Here is an 18,825-nt window from a genome sequence, read left to right as displayed (position 1 = left end):
TGAAAATTTTGGGTGACAGTCATTACTGGCTGGTGACACTTCTAGACCCACGCTACAAGGAGAACTTTCTATCATTTATTCCCGAGGCAGACAGGTCTACTAAAATGGGGCAGTACCTTGTTGCGGAATTAAAAAAATTCCCATCTGAAAACACTGGCGGCAGAGGTCACAGTTCGTTGGACAACCAAGGAGTACAGGCGAGAGACACACAACTCCAATCCAGCAGAGGCAGGAGAACACTGGAAAAGTTCTGGGAGAGTTTTCTCAGACCCTCCCATCCCACAGGTCCTGAGGCGTGGGGTACTCTCAGACATCTCAGACTTCCAAACAGACATACAGATGCAACTCCATGATTAAGACCTGTTCAGGTTGAAACATGTTGGTTTCTATGCCATTTTTTAAATAATGAGTGTATCCAAACTGCCTGACCTTTTTGGTACCTGTTTTTAATATGAAGAAAAAAATAGATGTTTTAAGAAACCTTGTATTTCCTGGGATCATTCGTCTAAAGAGGCGCTGGATGTTAACTATTTCATGTCATCAATTTTTGTTTTTGGTTATTTATTTTGCCTTATATACAAGTCATTACCCTGGAAAGCATGTTCCTTAACATATTTCCCAAGAAAATCCATTTTGGTGTCGTTTTTGTATGTTTTATTGTGAGTCTGTAAAAGTGGCATAAGAATCTTCCAACATTGTTCAAAGCAGTGACCTGAGAGTCAGAAATGCTTCCAGGGGTCTTCCCCATGCTGTTCCCGTGTCATTTGAGCACTGTTTCCATCTATTTCCGCAATTTCTAGTCTCTCTGCAAACCGCTGGGGGGGCACCAGAAAAATGCTCGAGTTTCCCATAGACTTAGATTGGGCTCGTTGCTTGGGTCGAGCACCCGAGCATTCCAGTTTGCTCGACCTGAGCATTTTAGTGCTCGCCCATCACTAGTTCTCGCAAGTCAATGCTGTTTGCTGTCCCAATGATCTGGCAGGAACAGAAGGATCATGTGACAGACTACAACTTCCGTCTAAACAATATCTCTGGTTTCTCTGCTAAGAAAAAGAAATTCATTGAATATCCCAATCTTCCTTTAGTTATGAGATCAGCGCCACATGATGACACTCTTCTGGTACCAAAGCCAACAGAGAAATGGATCCTAGAGGAGGTAGCCAATGAAGATGTTGCAGTCCATGGATCAGAGAAAGGGAACGATGCTGATTCAGACTTTGAGCCATGTATGTCTGGTGAGCCTCACCTTATAACACAGTCAGAACTGAATGACTTGGTCTGGGACTTACATTTATCAAAAGCAAATGCAGAGTTACTGGCTTCAAGACTTCAAGGATGGTATTTGCTGTCACCTGGTAGAAAAGTTTCTCTTTTTCTAAGCCGCTATGATGACTTAACATAGTTTTTAACCAGGTTGACAACCTGTACTTCTGCACCGACATTCATGGGTTGTTCGCAGTTTGCGTAGTGAGCATGAACATTGGGGTCTCTTTATTAACTCATCAGTGTTAAGTCTCAATGCTGACTTGTTACACGGTGGTAATGTTGATCCTTCTATACCTGTTGGCTATGCTACACACTTGAAAGAAACATATGAGAACATGGAATGGTTGTTGAAACATATCAAGTACAGCAACTACAACTTGAACATCTGTAGAGATTTAAAAGTAGTGGCACTGTTGCTTCTAGTGCAGCTCGGATATACCAAGTACTACTGCTTCATTTTTGAATAGGACAGCCGTGCTAAGCAGTCACATTACAGTAGAAAGAAGTGGCCAATCTGTAACCAGTTGACTCCTAGGCAGAAAAATGTTGCACGTAAAGCACTTGTGGACCCAGCAATGATATTTCTGCCTCTACTTCACATAAAACTCGGGCTGATGAAAAATTTTATGAAAACAGTGAACAAGGAAGAAGATTTTCATTATTTGAGGCAAATGTTCCCAAGAATAACCGATGTCAAGATTAAAAAGAGGCATTTTTGTTGGTCCACAAATCTGACACATCATGAATGAAAACCACTTCAAAGAGATACTGGTAGGGCCTGAGAAAATTGATTGGAAATCATTCAAGGATGTTTCAGAGAATTTCCTTGGAAACTAACAAGAACCTAACTACCTGGAATTGGTTGACAAGCTTCTTGAATCTTAGAAAGCGATGGAGTACAACATGTCATTGAAAATTCATTTTGTGCATCAACATTTGGAATTCTACAATGAAAATCTTGGTGCAGTCAGTGATGAACATGGCGAACAGTTTCACCAAGATATTGCCACCATGGAAAAGCGTTATCAAGGCTACTGGAATCAATGCTAGCTATTTCTGGACACTAACATGGGATGCACCGGACGTTGAGTATAAATGAAAATCATAATAATCATAGAATCGTGGAGTTGGAAGGGACCTCCTAGGCCATCTGGTCCAACCCCATGCTCAAAGCAGAATTCGTTAAATTATCCCAGACAGATGTCTGTCCAGCCTCTGTGTGAAGACTTCTATTGAATGAGAACTCACCACCTCTCATGGCAGCCTGTTCCACTCATTGATCACTAACTGTCAAAAAGTTTTTTCTAATATCTATTCTGTCTCTCCTCCCATTCAGTTTCATCCCATTGCTTCTAGTCTTTCCTTGTGCAAATAAGAATAAAGATGATCCTTCTACAATGTGACAGCCCATGCCCATTTGTAGACAGCTATTAAGTCTCCTCTCAGTCTTCTCTTTTGCAAGCTAAACATTCCCAAATCCTGCAACCTTTCCTCATAAGACAGGGTTTGCAGACCGGTCACCATTCTGGTCGCTCTTTTCTGAACTTGATCCTGTTTGTTGATGTCTTTTTTTAAAATGTGGCGCCCAAAACTGGACACAGTATTCCAGATGAGGTCTGACCAAAGAGGAGTAGAGGGCAATAATGACTTCACGTGAGCTAGATTGTATGCTTCTGTTAATAGATCCTAGAATTGCATAAGCAAAACAATTTTGATTCAGTTGAACTAATGATGAGGGTAACATTTAAATGCTTCATAATCAGTAAAACGTAATCTCATGTTTCTCAAAATTTCGATGTGATACAGACTATCCAAAATTGTATTTCTGCTTAGCTCAAATTGGTTTATCATAATCACCTAAAATTTTCAAGGAAGCAAAACTTTGAATGGAGACTTGCGAATCCTCACATAGTGCGCACTGCACGTTGTATGGATTCTTTGGTGATGGGAGTGGCAGGCAACGAAAGTGTGTGATTTGTGACATGCCAGCTAGATAGGCCTGACTCAATGCAAGTGAACTGATTGAGGCTAGACACAGTCTAGTCGGAATGTGGCCGGGAGTATGCAAATCGCATACTTGCCATCACACGACTACCCACTTCCCAGTGCTGGCCCGGAGAATCCTCACAGCGCTCAGTGTAGCCTAATGCCAGATTACCCCTTTACTGAATTGTAAGAGATTATATAAAAATAGGTCTGCTCATTATTGTTCAAGTGAAAAGTGGCCCTGTTTCTGGCAAATGGATTGTGTTTCCAGTGGAGGAATTTACTCTGACAGGCAATCTTGAGTTGTACAGCACAAGAAAGTATGATACAATGCTAATACACCTCAACTTCTATTGACCAAATAACACAATTAAGTTTAAAGAACATTTGGATTATTAGTGGGTAATCATTTGTACAAAAAATGCGTTTATAGTGATATTTCCATCTCAAACATGCACAGATACCATAATGTCTTAAAGATGTGGATCCAATCTCTCTCCTATGTAGAAACTGAACACATTCACTTGCTGCCAATATAATTTACGCACAAACATACTTGTTAGAGATGAGGACCACCCTTTTAATGCACAAAGTTACAAAATGTATACATTTAAAGGTACACTGACCTTCTTCAGCTTTGCTTTCGTAATGGACAATTCTTTCGTAAAGCCTGGTGTGGCCTCGGAGTAACAGTCCAAACTGGCACAGGAAAAAAGCACCTCTGCAATGAAGCCTTCCCTCATTGAGCTTCTGTCACGGGCATACACTGCCAGCCTCAGCGTTTTATCACTCAGATCTTCTGGTTTATATCCAAGAAAAGTGAATTTCTGTATGCCATCTGAATCCTCTGTCTGCCCAGAGTGTGGCTCCATAAATCCAGGTAGCAGATAGGCCTTGACAAATGAGTCTCTTTTTTGATACAATCGTTTTGGCAGATTGGAAAAACCAGTCAATAAAACAGTTAATGCTTCATCAGCCAATGAGTAACATAAAGTAAAATGCACAAGGGGTTGAGACTTTTGTCTGATGGAAGACAATCCATTGGGGTCAGTGGAAGACTGTGGCACTCTTACCAGCCGGGCATGATCACCATCTAATGAACAGAAACCCATAACTGTGCTCCTACGTGACAAAGCACGCTTAGTCTTTGATGATAGGTGGTAGAGGCTGGGCAGAGATGCTCTAACATGACGATTCCTCTCAGACATAAAGTTCAGACTCTGTTGAGGCAGTGATATTCCTCTGTCTCCACCTATAGGATTGGTATCCAAAGTTTGATACTGTTGATGCATGGCCGCATTAATAGGCTCTGCAACACTGTCCAATAACTCCAAGTCCCTGGTACACTGCTGCTTACAGCCTTTGTCTCCACTATCAGTGTTGGTTGAAGGTTGTTGTTTGCTGCTCTTGTACCAACATATGGCACAGCCAAGCAGCAGGCAGAAGCATAGAAGTGCCAGACCAGCTCCAAGCAGCACCTGTAAGTGGACTGAGCAAAAGAATTAAAGGGTTGTATAATAAAATACATCAACAGTTTTTTCTTATGATTTTTCTTACCTACCTTTAACTTATGCACTTATTATGCGCATATACAGATTTTTATACTCCTAGTATATTGCATTCATTGTAGACTACAGCATTCAAGAATAGGTTGGTTCCTGCAATGATTGTGGACAAGTTCTTGGACCAATCATGCAAATAATTATGTGGGAATGTGAGTTCTGTCTTCTCAATCTTAGGGCACTTTTAGATTGGCATAATACGGGTAATTTTTGGGGACCTTATTGCAGACACAACACCCTGACCTTCTATGGTTCATCAGAAGCAAAGTTAGATCACCGCACCGTAAAAGCCTAAAATGCTATCACTACAGTTGTTTTATATTGTGGAATGTCCAGGTGTTGCATCCATAATATACGACAAAAAAAAAAATCTGACCAGCACCTCCAAACAGAATAAAGCAAGTGTGAACAGGTGCTAGCTGTGATGACTCCATAACATACAAACAAAAGAATATAGCAGCAAACTGTAAGCGCCAAGTTGTATGCAAACATTGAATATATCAAATTTGAACTGCATTACTGCTATATAGAATATATTTATAAAAATGAAGGTACTTAGCTATAAATTGTCCAATTAGTGAGAGCCCAGCAGCCACAAAAGGCATATCTTTCTTGGATGGGACACTAACCTAATGTCATGCCTCTACCAGGCTACAAGCCTACAAATTTAAAGAGCAGGTAGTATCCAACACTAATTAAAACAGCCTTTGGCTGATAGGAGGAATGCTCAGTCAGAAAATGAGGCGGTCCAAACATTCAATAATATACTGCAAAACACCTGTTCACACTTGCTTTATTGTGTTCGGAGGTAATGGTCATTTTTTTTTTGTAGTATATGAATATATGAATAATAAAAGAATCTGATATAGCTTTAAGTCAAATTTATACAGAATGTGGAAAATTCTGAAGGGTTCACACACTTTCAAGCTCCACTGTATGAATAGAATGAAAAAATGTGAACAATGACTCTCTTAGGAAAAATAATATGGAAAATTCGGTCTACTGTACTATGACCTTGCAGATTTTCATTTACCATGGCTACGTCAAGTACTCTATAAGATAGTCACAAACAGTACATTCCCCAATATACATACATTACCCTGTAGGACATCCTGGAACACTACCACGATAAGCTATGGTATGGTATGTTTGTATAATGTGTTGTCTATATAATAATGTGCATGCTGCAATGGCCTCTGTACAAAGTTTATGAAACAATAGCTACAGCACAGTTTGGTCATGGAAAAAATAACACTTTAATCTCCAGGTTTGCTGATAAGAAAATAGAATCTAAAAAGCAAATACAGAGTGGAAGTGAGTTAACAGAGGAGGCAAATCAATTTGAGGCAATGATCATGCTACTGGGTGATTCACTTTTTACTTTACCAGTAAAAAGTGCTTTAAAGAGAAATATCCTCGCGTCGAGTGGTCTTGCCAACCTTTTGACCCCCCCGTTGTCGCTTTTCTGCGTGTCGGTAGTTTATAAGTGGTGCTTGCATTTCACTTCTGCCAAATTCCTTCTTTATTCGCTAACAATGTACAGATACAGTTTGGAGGAGCACGTTTTCATTCTGAAGACTTAGTGGAAAACTAAGTGATTTTCTAATGAAGTTTGGAGGTTGAAATCTGTAAAGACAGGCCTCTCTGACACTGCTGGCATGAGATTAGCGTGTGGGAGATGTCAAGATCACGGTCATGCCAGCAGCACAGTAACTGGGAGCCACAGACTAAAAAGCAGTGAGTAAAATGTTTAAGTGCTACTATACAGTATCCACTGCTTTTTTTAGTGAGCGCTAGTAATGGCCGCACAGGTAGGGAGAATGCTCATCAGCGGTAATAGGCCAATTCAGTTCATGACGTCTAAGGCTACTTTCAGATTTGCGTTCGGAGGTGCAGCGCAGGGCCGCCGCTAAGCTCCGCCCCTGTTGCGTCTCCTCCGGTAAGCTCCTCCTCTGATCGCATGACGCTGCACGCGATCAGCGTACCCTATATTTAGCGTTGGGTATGCTGGTTGTGTGCTGGTAGACTTTTGCCAGCACTTGCGCCCTTTTGGCGCTGTGCCGAGCGCACAAAAATGCAACACGGCGCGTTTTTGTGCGTTCGGCGCAGCGCCAAAAGGGCGCAAGCGCCGGCAAAAGTGTAGCAGATTGTGGGCACATACCCTTATAGCTGCAGCCGTTCTACAATACCTAGCAGCAGCTGCTAAACCGCAGCACCCACACATTGCAGCTCTATTGAAAGTGTTTTCATCATGTTACAATTAACAGAGATCAGCAGGGGAACCTGACCACAAAAATCTAATATTGATGACTTATCCAATCAAAAGGTCATCACTGTGTTTTGGCCAGACAGCTAGTTGTATAGGCGAAGGGCGTGTATGTAATGAACTGTAGTGTTACTGTTTAGACCTCATTCAGACATCCATGTTGCATGCACATGTTCTGTCCGTGTTTTTCTCAGATACAATACGTTCCCATTATTTTTTTATAAATCCATTATAGCGTAAAAGGCTATTCGCATATATTTGTTTTTCACAGACTGGGTGTCTCACAGAGACATGTCTGTTTTTCTTAGAAATCACAAATAAAAAGTGACAATATAAGTCTATGAAAAACATGTACAGCACACAGATGGCATCAGTGTACACTCCATGCGCTGTCCTTTTACTTAACATTGCAAAGGATAGGAGAAGCTTTGTAATCTATTTCTCACTAATGGTAGAAACATACACAAGATTAAACACTGGTACCAATTTTTCCCGTACCTGTTTAACCCATTTACAACTTCCTGTGACATATAGGTACGTCATAGGTCGCCTCCCTCTGTTTGACAAGAGTTCCGGCTCCCAACCTGCATGTTTTCCGGCACATGACAGCTGATGAAATCAGCTGTCATGTGCCCCTAACAGCCGCAGGTGGAATCACCATTGGCGCCCCTGTCACATGATCGCAGGGCGCTGATGGGTTGGCATGAAAACCACAGCTGTGTGTAGCAAAAATGTTTTGGTATATTATATGAGTTGTGCCAATTTTTCTGGTTCTTATACGAGTCCTTTGTTGTTAATAAGGTATGTAGAGATGCATTTACACAAGGTCATAAGTCTGCACAAAAAGTAACAGATTTATTTTACTCACTTATATAGCACCTTTAATTCCACAGCATCACTGTCCTCTTTTTTTTTTTAATTAGATAAATTTTTATTAAGCTCAAGAACATTAGAATCATATATCACCTGTCATATATCCAGACTCGATACTCATTTACATTTTTCCAGTAAATAACCCATCCCCCCTCCCTAATGGAGACCATTCCAAGAGCAGACAACAGTTCACCAATCATTATCAATATCAGGCGTTGGTTCAGTTCGTCGTAAATGTAACTCAACATTTCTGTATACTGGTACATCTTTAAGAAATCCTCTCCAACCACGGCTGCCATAGTTTCTGTAATAGTTCCAGTTTATTTCTCTTGGTATAAATACTTTTTTATAGTTTAATTATATGGTCCGATTGAGCAATAAATTCACGTCCGGAAGGAGTCTCCTCTCTAATCCAATATTTAACAATCAGTTTCCTTGCAATAAACAATAGTCTTACAAATGAAATTTTGGTCGTACTGTCAATCAGGGCCGCCATCAGGGCATTATCGCCCTGACTGGGGTATGGGGCCCAGTCAGCAGAGGGGGCTCGCATTGGGCCCCGTCTCTTCAGCTGATCGAGCCCCAGCGGCAGGATTTTGCCGGTGCAGTAACTGAACCCTGCTTCCAAGACGCAGGGTTCAGTAACACTATCGCCGTGCGGGCCCGGGCTCGCATGGCAATAGTTAAAGCCGCTAGCCAATCGGAGGCTGGCAGCTGACGTCAGTGCACACGTCGAGAGTGCACGCTTTCAACCTTGAGGGAAGATCGCTCGCCGCAAGAGCGCTGCAAGGTAAGGAGAAAGGTTTTATTTTTATTGAAAGCAGTAAGCCGTCAGGATGGAGACAAGTGTCCATCCTGCTGGGGGCAGAATGGAGAAAGGGGGCAGGATGAAAGATATGGGGGCATTATTGGAGACACAGGGGGCATGATTGGAGACACAGGGGGCAGAATTGGAGACACAGGGGGCAGGATGAAAAATATGGGGGCAGGATTGGAGACATGGTGGCAGCGTGAAAGATATGGGGGCAGGATTGGAGACACGGGGGCAGGATTGGAGACACAGGGGCAGGATGGGAGACATGGTGGCAGGATGAAAAAAATATGGGGGCAGGATTGGAGACAGTGGCATGATTGGAGACACAGGGGGCATGATTGGAGACATGGTGCGGGATGGATACAGATGGGGCAGGACGGAGACAGATCGGGCAGGACGGAGACAGATCGGGCAGGACAGAGACAGATCGGGCAGGACAGAGACAGATCGGGCAGGACGGGGACAGATCAGGCAGGATGGGGACAGATCGGGCAGGATGGGGACAGATCGGGCAGGATGGAGACAGATCGGGCAGGATCATGGGACAGATGGGGCAGGATCATGGGACAGATGGGGCAGGATCATGGGACAGATGGGGCAGGATCATGGGACAGATGGGGCAGGATGGGGAGATCATATGGGGCAGGATGGATACTCATGAGGGCAGGATGGGAGAACATATGGCTGGAGCCAGGAATGAGACACACAGGGGCCAGGATGGGGGATAATATTACCATAAGGGCTAATTAAGGGATATTATTACTGCAGTGATGTATTTTATTTTTTTAGAATACTGTTTTAAATGGGGAGGCGGTCCTGTTACTGTGCAGAGTGATACTAGGTTGCCTTTTTTTCTTCATTTGGTGTAGTGTAAAAGTTGAGAAAAAAATAAGTAATGTGTTTTGCAAGCGGTGCTCTAGATAACCGTGTTATTTCCTGCAGAGCCGAGCCATGGCTGGAAGAAGTGACATCGATCTGTGCTTGATGAAAATGGAAGATTTCACCTAGAGGTGTCACTGGTGAGTCAGTTTGTTACCTATACACTGATACTAAACACTGTATACTATATACAGCAGTCCTGTGTACAATGTCACCAGTGATCACTGTATTACCTCTACACTGACACTGCATACTGTTAGGCATCGGGTTCCTGTTGCTGCATAGCAGGAATCCCGAGCCTTGCCTTCGGCAGTCTCCCATTCCTCTCCGGCCACAGAGGAGGCTGCTCAGCAGACTTGTCGATCCCGGCGCTCTGCTCAGACTAGCACTGTGGGTTTGGTTGCTGCTGCCACCTCTGGTCCAGCTATAGCAACGCATGCTGGTCAGCAGGGAGCAACTCCAGGAACTAAGTCCTCCTTTCGGTCCACTGAGCATGCCAGTGGGACGATCTCTCATTGGAGATCGGAGGTCACATGCTTAGGTCCTTCTCCAGCTCGGATTGGACCATCAGGAAGGTCCCAGAAGGACGCTGCTTTAAAAGGTTCGCATGGCTGCTCGGTGACTGACACATTATAACTCCCCTCCCTTGGATATGCATGTTTTAGGGATTTAGAGTTAGTCAGTGCCTGCTAGTGGCATAGTCTGGAGCCACTGTGCCATCACGTCACAGCACCACACTTAGCGCCATATAGTGCCATCCAGCACAAGGCATGTTTGTACTGCGTCTACAGCAACATCCATCAGGGTCTGGCTAGTAATGGCGGATGAACAGCGACTCCTCCGGAACATCCAGCAGCTGGAGGGCAGGTTGGCGGCTCTTGAGAGCTCAACCTCAGCTGTGGATCTTTCCGCGGTCGCTGTTCAGGCAGCCACAGAGGCTGTCTCCCGTGTGTCCACTGCCATCCCTGCCTCAACTTTATCCCACCTCCCGCTGCCCGAGAAGTTCTCGGGCGATAGTGCTTCTTGTATGGGATTCATCAGCCAATATATCATAATGCTAGAGCTGCTGGCTGCACAATTCCCCTCCGAGCGGGCTAAGGTGGGATTTGTCATTTCCCTCTTGTCGGGCAGGGCTTTGGAGTGGGCCACACCGCTGTGGGAGCGTGGTGATCATGTGGTGCAGAGTGCCTCGCAGTTTTTGGGCACTCTGAAGCAGGTCTTCTTGGGACCACGAGTAACCCAAGATACCGTGCTCCAGCTGCTGGCATTATCGCAGGGCTAGTCTCTGGTCAGCCATTGTGCCATCCAGTTCCGGACGCTGGCTTCAGAACTGGAGTGGTCAGATAAGACCCTCATTCCGGTGTTCTGGAGAGGTCTGGCTGGCCATGTAAAAGACGCTCTGGCCACCAGGGAGATCCCGCCACACTGGAGGAGGTTATCATCATCTCCACCCGCATAGATCTTCGTTTTTCGGAGCAAAGGTTAGAGCGGTCCCAGTGTAGGCAGAGGTTTAGGTTGGCACTCAGTTTTGTTTAACCTCTGGAATCTCCCAATTGGGCGTCCGAGCTCCAAGAGGCCATGGGGGATTCTCATGCGGGATCCAGGTTCCGGTCAGCGCGACTACCCGTGGTCTGTCACAGTTACCAGCAGTCTGGTCACCCAGTTAACAGGTGCCCACAGCGGCCGGGAAATCGCTCACGTCTAGTGGCCGTAGGAGGAAGCTCACTAGAATCTGTGGCGTTTTCCTCCGAGCTGTCCTTTAAGGGGACACTTGAGTTTGGTTCTTCCACTCTGGCGGTGGAGGTTTGCGTGGATTCTGGAGCGGAGGGCAATTTTATGTCACCTACCTTCGCTCAACGGCACACAATACCACTGGTTATGATATCTAAGCCAGTCACCATCAGAGTAGTGAACGGCGTGACTCTACCCTCACAGATTACCCACTAGACTGCTCCATTGATACTCTCAGTGTCTCCATCTCATCAGGAGATGATATCCCTCCTCGTCATGCCCGAGGGTATCGACCAGGTCCTTCTAGGGGTCCCCTGGTTGCGGTATCATTCTCCCCATATAGAGTGGTCCTCGGGGAAAATTCTTGGTTGGAGTAAATCATGTGAGGGTAGATGCCTGAGGGAGTGTGTCCAGGTTGCCTCTACCAAGGTCCCCGCAGATCTTTCCTCGCTCCCCAAACACCATCGACAGTATACGGACATATTCCCCAAAAAGGCGGCAGAAACCCTTCCACTGCATCGCCCCTATGACTGTCCTATAGATCTCTTGCTGGGTGCTGAGCCTCCCCGGGGTCGAGTGTACCCCTTATCTCTCCCGGAGACAGAGGCCATGTCTCAATACATCAGGGAAAAACTGGCAAGAGGATTCATTAGGAAGTCAGTGTCTCCAGCGGGGGCGGGATTCTTCTTCATCCAGAAGAAGAATGGAGAACTGTGTCCCTGCATCGATTACAGGGGTCTTAACGCTATTATCGTTAAGAACAAGTATCCTCTGCCCCTGATATCAGAACTGTTCAATAGATTATGGGGAGCGAGAGTTTTCACCAAATTAGATCTGCGGGGGGGCCTATAACCTGGTACGCAACCGTGAGGGGGACGAATGGAAGACAGCGTTTAACACCAGGGATGGCCATTATGAGTATCTGGTCATGCCCTTTGGTCTTTGTAATGCGTCGGCCGTCTTCCAGGACTTTGTCAATGATATCTTTCGAGATATGCTCTCCACTTCGATGGTTGTCTATCTGAATGACATCCTCATCTTCTCTCCAGATATGGACTCCCACCGGAGAGAGGTTGGCAAAGTCTTCACCCGCTTGCGAGTCAACTCCCTCTACGCCAAGTTGGAGAAGTGCCTGTTTGAGCAGGAGTCCTTGCCTTTCCTTGGCTATATTATCTCTGCCCAGGGTTTGGCTATGGATCCAGCCAAACTGCAGGCAGTAATGGACTGGTGGGAACCCCACTCCCTCAAAGCAGTGCAGCGCTTTCTGGGGATCGTGAACTACTACCACCAGTTCATTCTCCACTTCTCCACCTTGGTAGCTCCCTTGGTTGCCCTCACCAAGAAGGGAGCAAACCCCAAGTTATGGTCGGAACAGGTCTCCAAGGCCTTTTCCTCCATCAAGTCCCATTTTGCTAGTGCTCCCATTCTACATCGCCCCGATGTAGATAGGCCATTCATCTTGGAGGTGGATGCCTCTTCCATCGGTGCTGGAGCAGTCCTCTTTCAGAAGGACGCTCAGGGTCAGAAGCACACTTGCTTCTTCTATTCCAAGACCTTTTCACCAGTGGAGAGAAACTATTCAATCGGGACAGGGAGTTGCTAGCAGTGAAATTGGCCTTCTCGGAGAGGAGACACCTCCTGGAAGCGGCTCAGTTCCCTTTCCAGGTGTTCACCGACCATAAGAACTTGGTCTACCCACAGACAGCCCAGCGGCTGAATTCTCGCCAGGCCAGATGGTCCATTTTCTTCTCCCGGTTCCACTTCACCCTTTATTTCCTTTCCGGTGAGAACGTCCAGGCCGATGCGCTCTCTCGCTCCGTGGTGTCAGCGGAGGAGGAGGATGAGGAGCCTCGGCTAAGTGTCCCTTCTAAGAGTCTAAGGATTGTGGCTCCAGTCGCCCTTGAGTCGGTGTCTCCGGGCAAGACATTTGTCCCTGCCCGTTTTTGACCGGAGGTCCTCTCTTGGGCTCACGCATCCAGGCTGGGTGGACACTTTGGGATGAAGTGGACCTCTGAGCTACTGGCGAGGACATATTGGTGGCCGCATATGGCCCGGGGTGTTGGAGACTACATTCGGGCATGTGTCTCCTGCGCCCAGAACAGGCCTTCTCGGCAAAGGCAGCTGGGTTACTTTACTCCCTGCCAGTGGCAGACAGGCCCTGGGAAATGGTCGGCATGGACTTCGTGGTGGGTCTGCCCAAGTCAAGTGGCAGCACGGTTATCTGGGTTGTCACCGACCATTTCTCCAAGATGGTGCACCTGGTGCCACTCTCGTGGCTACCTTCTGCACGGGGCCTGGCGGCATTGTTCGTTAAGCATGTCTTTCACTTGCATGGCATGCCAGACAAGATAGACAATGACCGGGGTCCCCAGTTTGCGTCTTGGATTTGGAAAGAGCTTTGTAATCTGCTCAGTATTGAGCTAAATCTCTCCACGGCCTATCATCCTGAGACGAACGGGTTGGTAGAGAGAGCCAACCAGACCCTGGTCACATACCTATGACACTTTGTCTCGGCCAGGCAGGATAACTGGACATCCTTGCTACCATGGGCGGAGTTTGCTTTGAACAACGCTGTGGCCGATTCCACCGGTCAGACCCCATTCCTCCTTAATTACAGCCAGCATCCGCGCGTCCCTTTCCCTATGCCCGTGTTGTCCACCGATTCCAGGGTGGCAGACTGGGCAGTGGAGGCACGTGACATTTGGGCCTCCAAGGAGAGAATGAGGGTCTCCACCGACACACACCGGCGCTCCGTTCCGACCTTTGCTCCTGGCGACTTAGTGTGGCTCTACGCCCGCAACATCTGGCTGCAGGTCAAGTCCACTAAATTCTCACCTCGCTACATTGGCCCCTTCAAGGTCCTTGAGCAGATCAACCCTGTGGTCTACCATCTGGCCCTTCCACCACACTTGGCTATCACTGACACCTTCCATGTGTCCCTCCTTAAGCCTGTCCACATGTCCCAGTTCTCTGAGTCATCTACCGGGACATCAGACCAGTCCTCGTACGAGTTTGAGGTTAATGCCATCGCGGGATGCACGGTGGTGCATGGTAAAAAGTTTTATTTGGTGGATTGGAAGGGTCATGGTCCAGAGGCTCGGACCTGGGAGCCAGTGGAGAACATCCACGCTCCACTTCTCATTGCGGCATTAGAGCGTAGCGAGGCTCAGAGAGGAGGGGGCCCTAGGAAGGGTGGTAATGTTAGGCGTCGGGTTCCTGTCGCTGCAAAGCGGGAATCCAGAGCCTTGCCTTCGGCGGTCTCCCATTCCTCTCCGGCCGCAGAGGAGGCTGCTCAGCAGACTCATCGATCCCGGCGCTCTGCTCAGACTAGTACTGTGGGTTTGGTTGCTGCTGCCACCTCTGGTCCAGCTATAGCAACGCATGCTGATCAGCAGCGAGCTACTCCAGGGACTAAGTCCTCCTTTCGGTCCACTGAGCATGCTAGTGGGACGATCTCTCATTGGAGATCGGAGGTCACATGCTCCGGTCCTTCTCCAGCTCGGATTGGACCATCAGGAAGGTCCCAGAAGGACGCTGCTATAAATGGTTTGCATGGCCGCTCGGCCATGCGCTAGTATAGACTATAATGGTTAGTTGTGTGTGTGATGATGGATGCATGTATCTGGTAACTGACGCATTATAACTCTCCTCCCTTGGATACGCATGTTTTAGGGATTTAGAGTTAGAGTCAGCGCCTGCTAGTGGCATAGTCTGGTGCCACTGAGCCATCACGTCACAGCACCACACTTAGCGCCATATAGTGCCATCCCAGCACAAGGCACGTTTGTACTGCGTCTACAGGAACGTCCATCAGAGCGGCACCGTGCGCAATAGTGCGCTTTCCTACCCCAAGCTTAGAGTGGTTGGTGGCGTCCGCCTGGACCGCGACATATGCACACCTAGTGCTTATCTTTAGTTTGGTCTCCCAGGCACCGCTGTAGCATTGCCGAATGCTAGGGGGTCTAGACGGACTCTAACCCCGTGTCTTTGGGGTAGGCTCCTGTGACTGAACCCTAGCGTTCATTTTGCGGTAATGCGGCCCTGTGAAGTAACAGGGTTCGCCTTCTAGTTCACCGGGTGAAGTTAACCCGTGTGGATTTGCTATACGGCCAGACTGTGTCCGCCATTACCGAGCTGCAGTTTAACATCTCTGCACGGTGGACCCCAGGTTGCGAACGCACCTCATTTTATTATTTGGTGCGTTCCGCCAGCCTAACACATACTAAGTACAGATCTTCTGTGTATAATGGTGCATATGGTGATATTAGTATTGTGTTTTTTTAATTACTGATCAGTATTGTAGTATTCAGTCACAAAGTGGTGGTAGTATGTTATCCGGCCATGGTGTGGTAGTATTTGTTCCTTGTATGTGGTATTATTGGTCACCATGTGGTGGTAATATGTGGTCTGGTCATGGAGTGGCAGTATTTGTCCATTGTATGTGATATTATTCGGTCATTGTGGTTTTAATATGTGGTCTGGACATGGTGTGGCGGTATTTGTTCTTTGTATGTGGTATTATAGGACACTATGTGGTGGTAATATGGTGTCTGGTCATGGTACGGTGCTATTTGTCCCTTGTGTGTGATATTATTGATCATTTTAAAAATTTAAAAATATACCTAAATTGTATTACATATTTTAACAAATGTTTAATAGGTTAGAGTAGAGTAGGGCCCGGCCAAAAAAGTCTACCGTGTCATGGTAGCGGCTTAAAAAATCTTTTGGCCAAAACAAAGGCTGCTGTTTATATGAGTGATCAGGTGATGGAAACTGTTAATGTGTGATTGCTGAGATGTGGAGTTTTTCCATGAGAGAGCGGTGGAGCTGTGGACAGTTCGAGGGGTGGAGGCGGGGCTTGGGTGAAGCCTGGACGGAGTCTCAAGGGGGCCCTGAAAATGTTGTCAGTTTTGGGCCCCAAAATTCCTAGTGGCTGCCCTGCTGTCAGCTAGTATTTCCTCCACATACTGGCTAGGGACCACGCACCCACACACCACTCCAATACGGTTCAGCACAACAACCCAAAATGTTGAGAGTATGTTACAATGCCAGAGCATATGTAATATACCTGCATGGGATTGTAAAATCCTTGGGCATTCAGAGTTAGACTTCAGCCCAGCCTTAAACAACATATCAGGGGTTCTATACACCCTATGCATAACATACAATTGTGACAGTCTCCCAGGTTTACTCATGGATAACTTAGGTACGTATTCTAGAATACGTTCCCAACTATCATCATTTATGTCCCCCAAATCTATCTCCCACTTTCTTTTAGCTTTGATAGGGTGATCTCCCAAGAAAGCGTGTAACAAGTCACTATATACTTCTGAAATTTCCCCCCTCGTTCCACTACTTTTAAGTACAAAGTCTAACGTGAGATCCATTTGTATCTCTATGGGCCCTGTTCTACTTTGAGACTGAAACGCATGTTGAACCCGTCTATACTGATAAAGATCCAAAACCTGAGAGCTGAAATTCCTCTTGTAACATTTCAAATGATTTAAGCTTTCCCTGGTAAATCAATTGACCTATCAGACTAATGCCCCCCCTCCTTCCATGTCCCAAAACCCTCCATATGACTGAACTCCTGGAAATAACTGTTATCCTATATAGGCGATAAATTAGTGAAACCCGTTACCCCCTAATCTGTTTCGTTTTCTGCCGTACCTTATGAGAAAGATTAATAGTGTGGTACTGAGATCCCAATTTTTTGAAAAGTCCCGCCTCCAGACCCATACTTAAGGGCAAGTTCTTAATTAGATACCTCATACTACTAGGTATCCTTCCCTTCCCTAACTCCTCCCCATCCTTTGAGGTGCTGTCATTGTGCAGAAAGAAAATATATCCAGGGATTAGGAAATGCCAGCCCTCCCTCTTCTTTTGGCCTCTGTAGCTTTTCATGTTTGAGTCTCGGAGACTTTCCACCCCATACTAGTTCACCGAATGATTTTATCCTGCGAAACTTATACAAGGGAAGCCAAATTGGGGAGGTATGTAACATATATAATAACTGGGTCATCACAATCATCTTGAGGAGGTTCACTCTACCCACCACCGATAGATGTAACTTAATCCACACTGAAATCTTTGTACGTATTCTTTGCAGTAACAGGCCTAAATTAAGTTCCATAAACCTCGTCAGTGGAAGAGCTATATGCACCTAGGTACTTGAACTTTTGAACCACCTTTAATTTAGTACTTACTTCCACTTCCTCAATACAGTCATTATCTCCATCAATCGGCAAAACACATGACTTGTCCCAATTAATCTTCAGTCCTCAATTAGTGTCACTACATTTCTCAAGGACTCCCAGGAATTTTCCAGAAATCACTGTCCTCTTTGGCGCTCACAATCTAGATTCCCTATCAGTATGTCTTTGAAGTGTGGTAGGAAACCAGAGAACGCGTAGGAAACCCACGCAAACATGGGGAGAACATACAAACTCCTTCAGATGTTGTCCTTGGTTGGATTTCAACCCAGGATCCCAGCGCTGCATGGCTGCAGTGCTAACCACTGAGCTACCGTGCAGCCCTTACATAATGTAATAGCAATAAACTCACTTAAATAGGTTTTCCAGGCTTTCACAATCTGTAGTTACTCTATGTACAGAGCGTGCTGTAAGGATTCTCTGGTGCCGGTGGCGAGACTGAGCGGTTATGTGACAGCAAGTTTGTGATATGCATATTCCCAGCCACATTCGGACAAGATGTGCGCGGCCTCTTTTGGAAATGAGAATATCACATACTTGCGGTCACACTTGCTCGCTCAGTTTCACCTCCTGCACAGGAAAATCCTCACAATGTGCGGATTGACATAGAATGACTGCAGACCTTATGAAAAGCCTTGACAACTTCTTTAAGTCAACAAGATAATGCAAATGGGTGCAGTGCAGTGTAAAAAAACAAAACAAAACAAAACAACCTTATACTAATCCTCCTGACTGGTGCTGCTCCTCAACACTCTGTAATGTCTCCCATGCTTGGTCTCCTTGCATTAACATCTGGTACAGTTGGGGTGACATGACCAACACAGTCAATCAACGGACATTGAGTGGCTGCAGCTTTTACATTTCTTATGACGATTTCTTCCTATTCGGATGAAATGTGAGGGCTGCAGCTGAAGTGAGGTCACTGATTGACTGCAGTGGTCAGGTGAAACCCCCTCCCTGATGTTCAGAAGTTCATGCCAGTAGAGTACTGAGGACCAGTATTGGTACCAAGGGTCAGTATAGGCTTTTCTTTTTCTTATACCATCTTAGGAACAATAACTTTAATTTGTGAAGTAGTTAAATTACATTTAAGAAAAATATACCATAGATTGAGTTTATAAATTCTCAACATATGACTAGTTTGCACAAGTAATTTTACAATTCTGGAGCATGAATGTGAATGCCACATCTGTTCGTCATTGATGAAGAAAAGATTTGGACTATTAGCATGTTTGC

The 18,825-nt window shown here is 45.9% G+C and overlaps 1 protein-coding gene across 4 annotated transcripts in view; it reads right to left on the bottom strand.

Annotated features, from left to right (window-relative positions):
* ARID3B (AT-rich interaction domain 3B) overlaps positions 1 to 18,825 on the bottom strand; it is a 148,390-nt gene that overhangs the window by 21,557 nt on the left and 108,008 nt on the right. For all 4 annotated transcript variants that reach the window (XM_073579531.1, XM_073579533.1, XM_073579532.1 and 1 more), the window contains one exon: positions 3,879 to 4,741. In XM_073579531.1, the coding sequence (XP_073435632.1) occupies positions 3,879 to 4,741 (863 nt within the window). The remainder of the gene's footprint in view (positions 1 to 3,878; positions 4,742 to 18,825) is intronic.

The sequence above is a fragment of the Dendrobates tinctorius genome, unplaced genomic scaffold (genome assembly GCF_039654945.1).
Source record: "Dendrobates tinctorius isolate UK_male_01 unplaced genomic scaffold, ASM3965494v1 ptg000062l, whole genome shotgun sequence".
NCBI classification, from domain to species: domain Eukaryota; kingdom Metazoa; phylum Chordata; class Amphibia; order Anura; family Dendrobatidae; genus Dendrobates; species Dendrobates tinctorius.
This window is presented reverse-complemented; position numbering and strand designations above follow the sequence as displayed.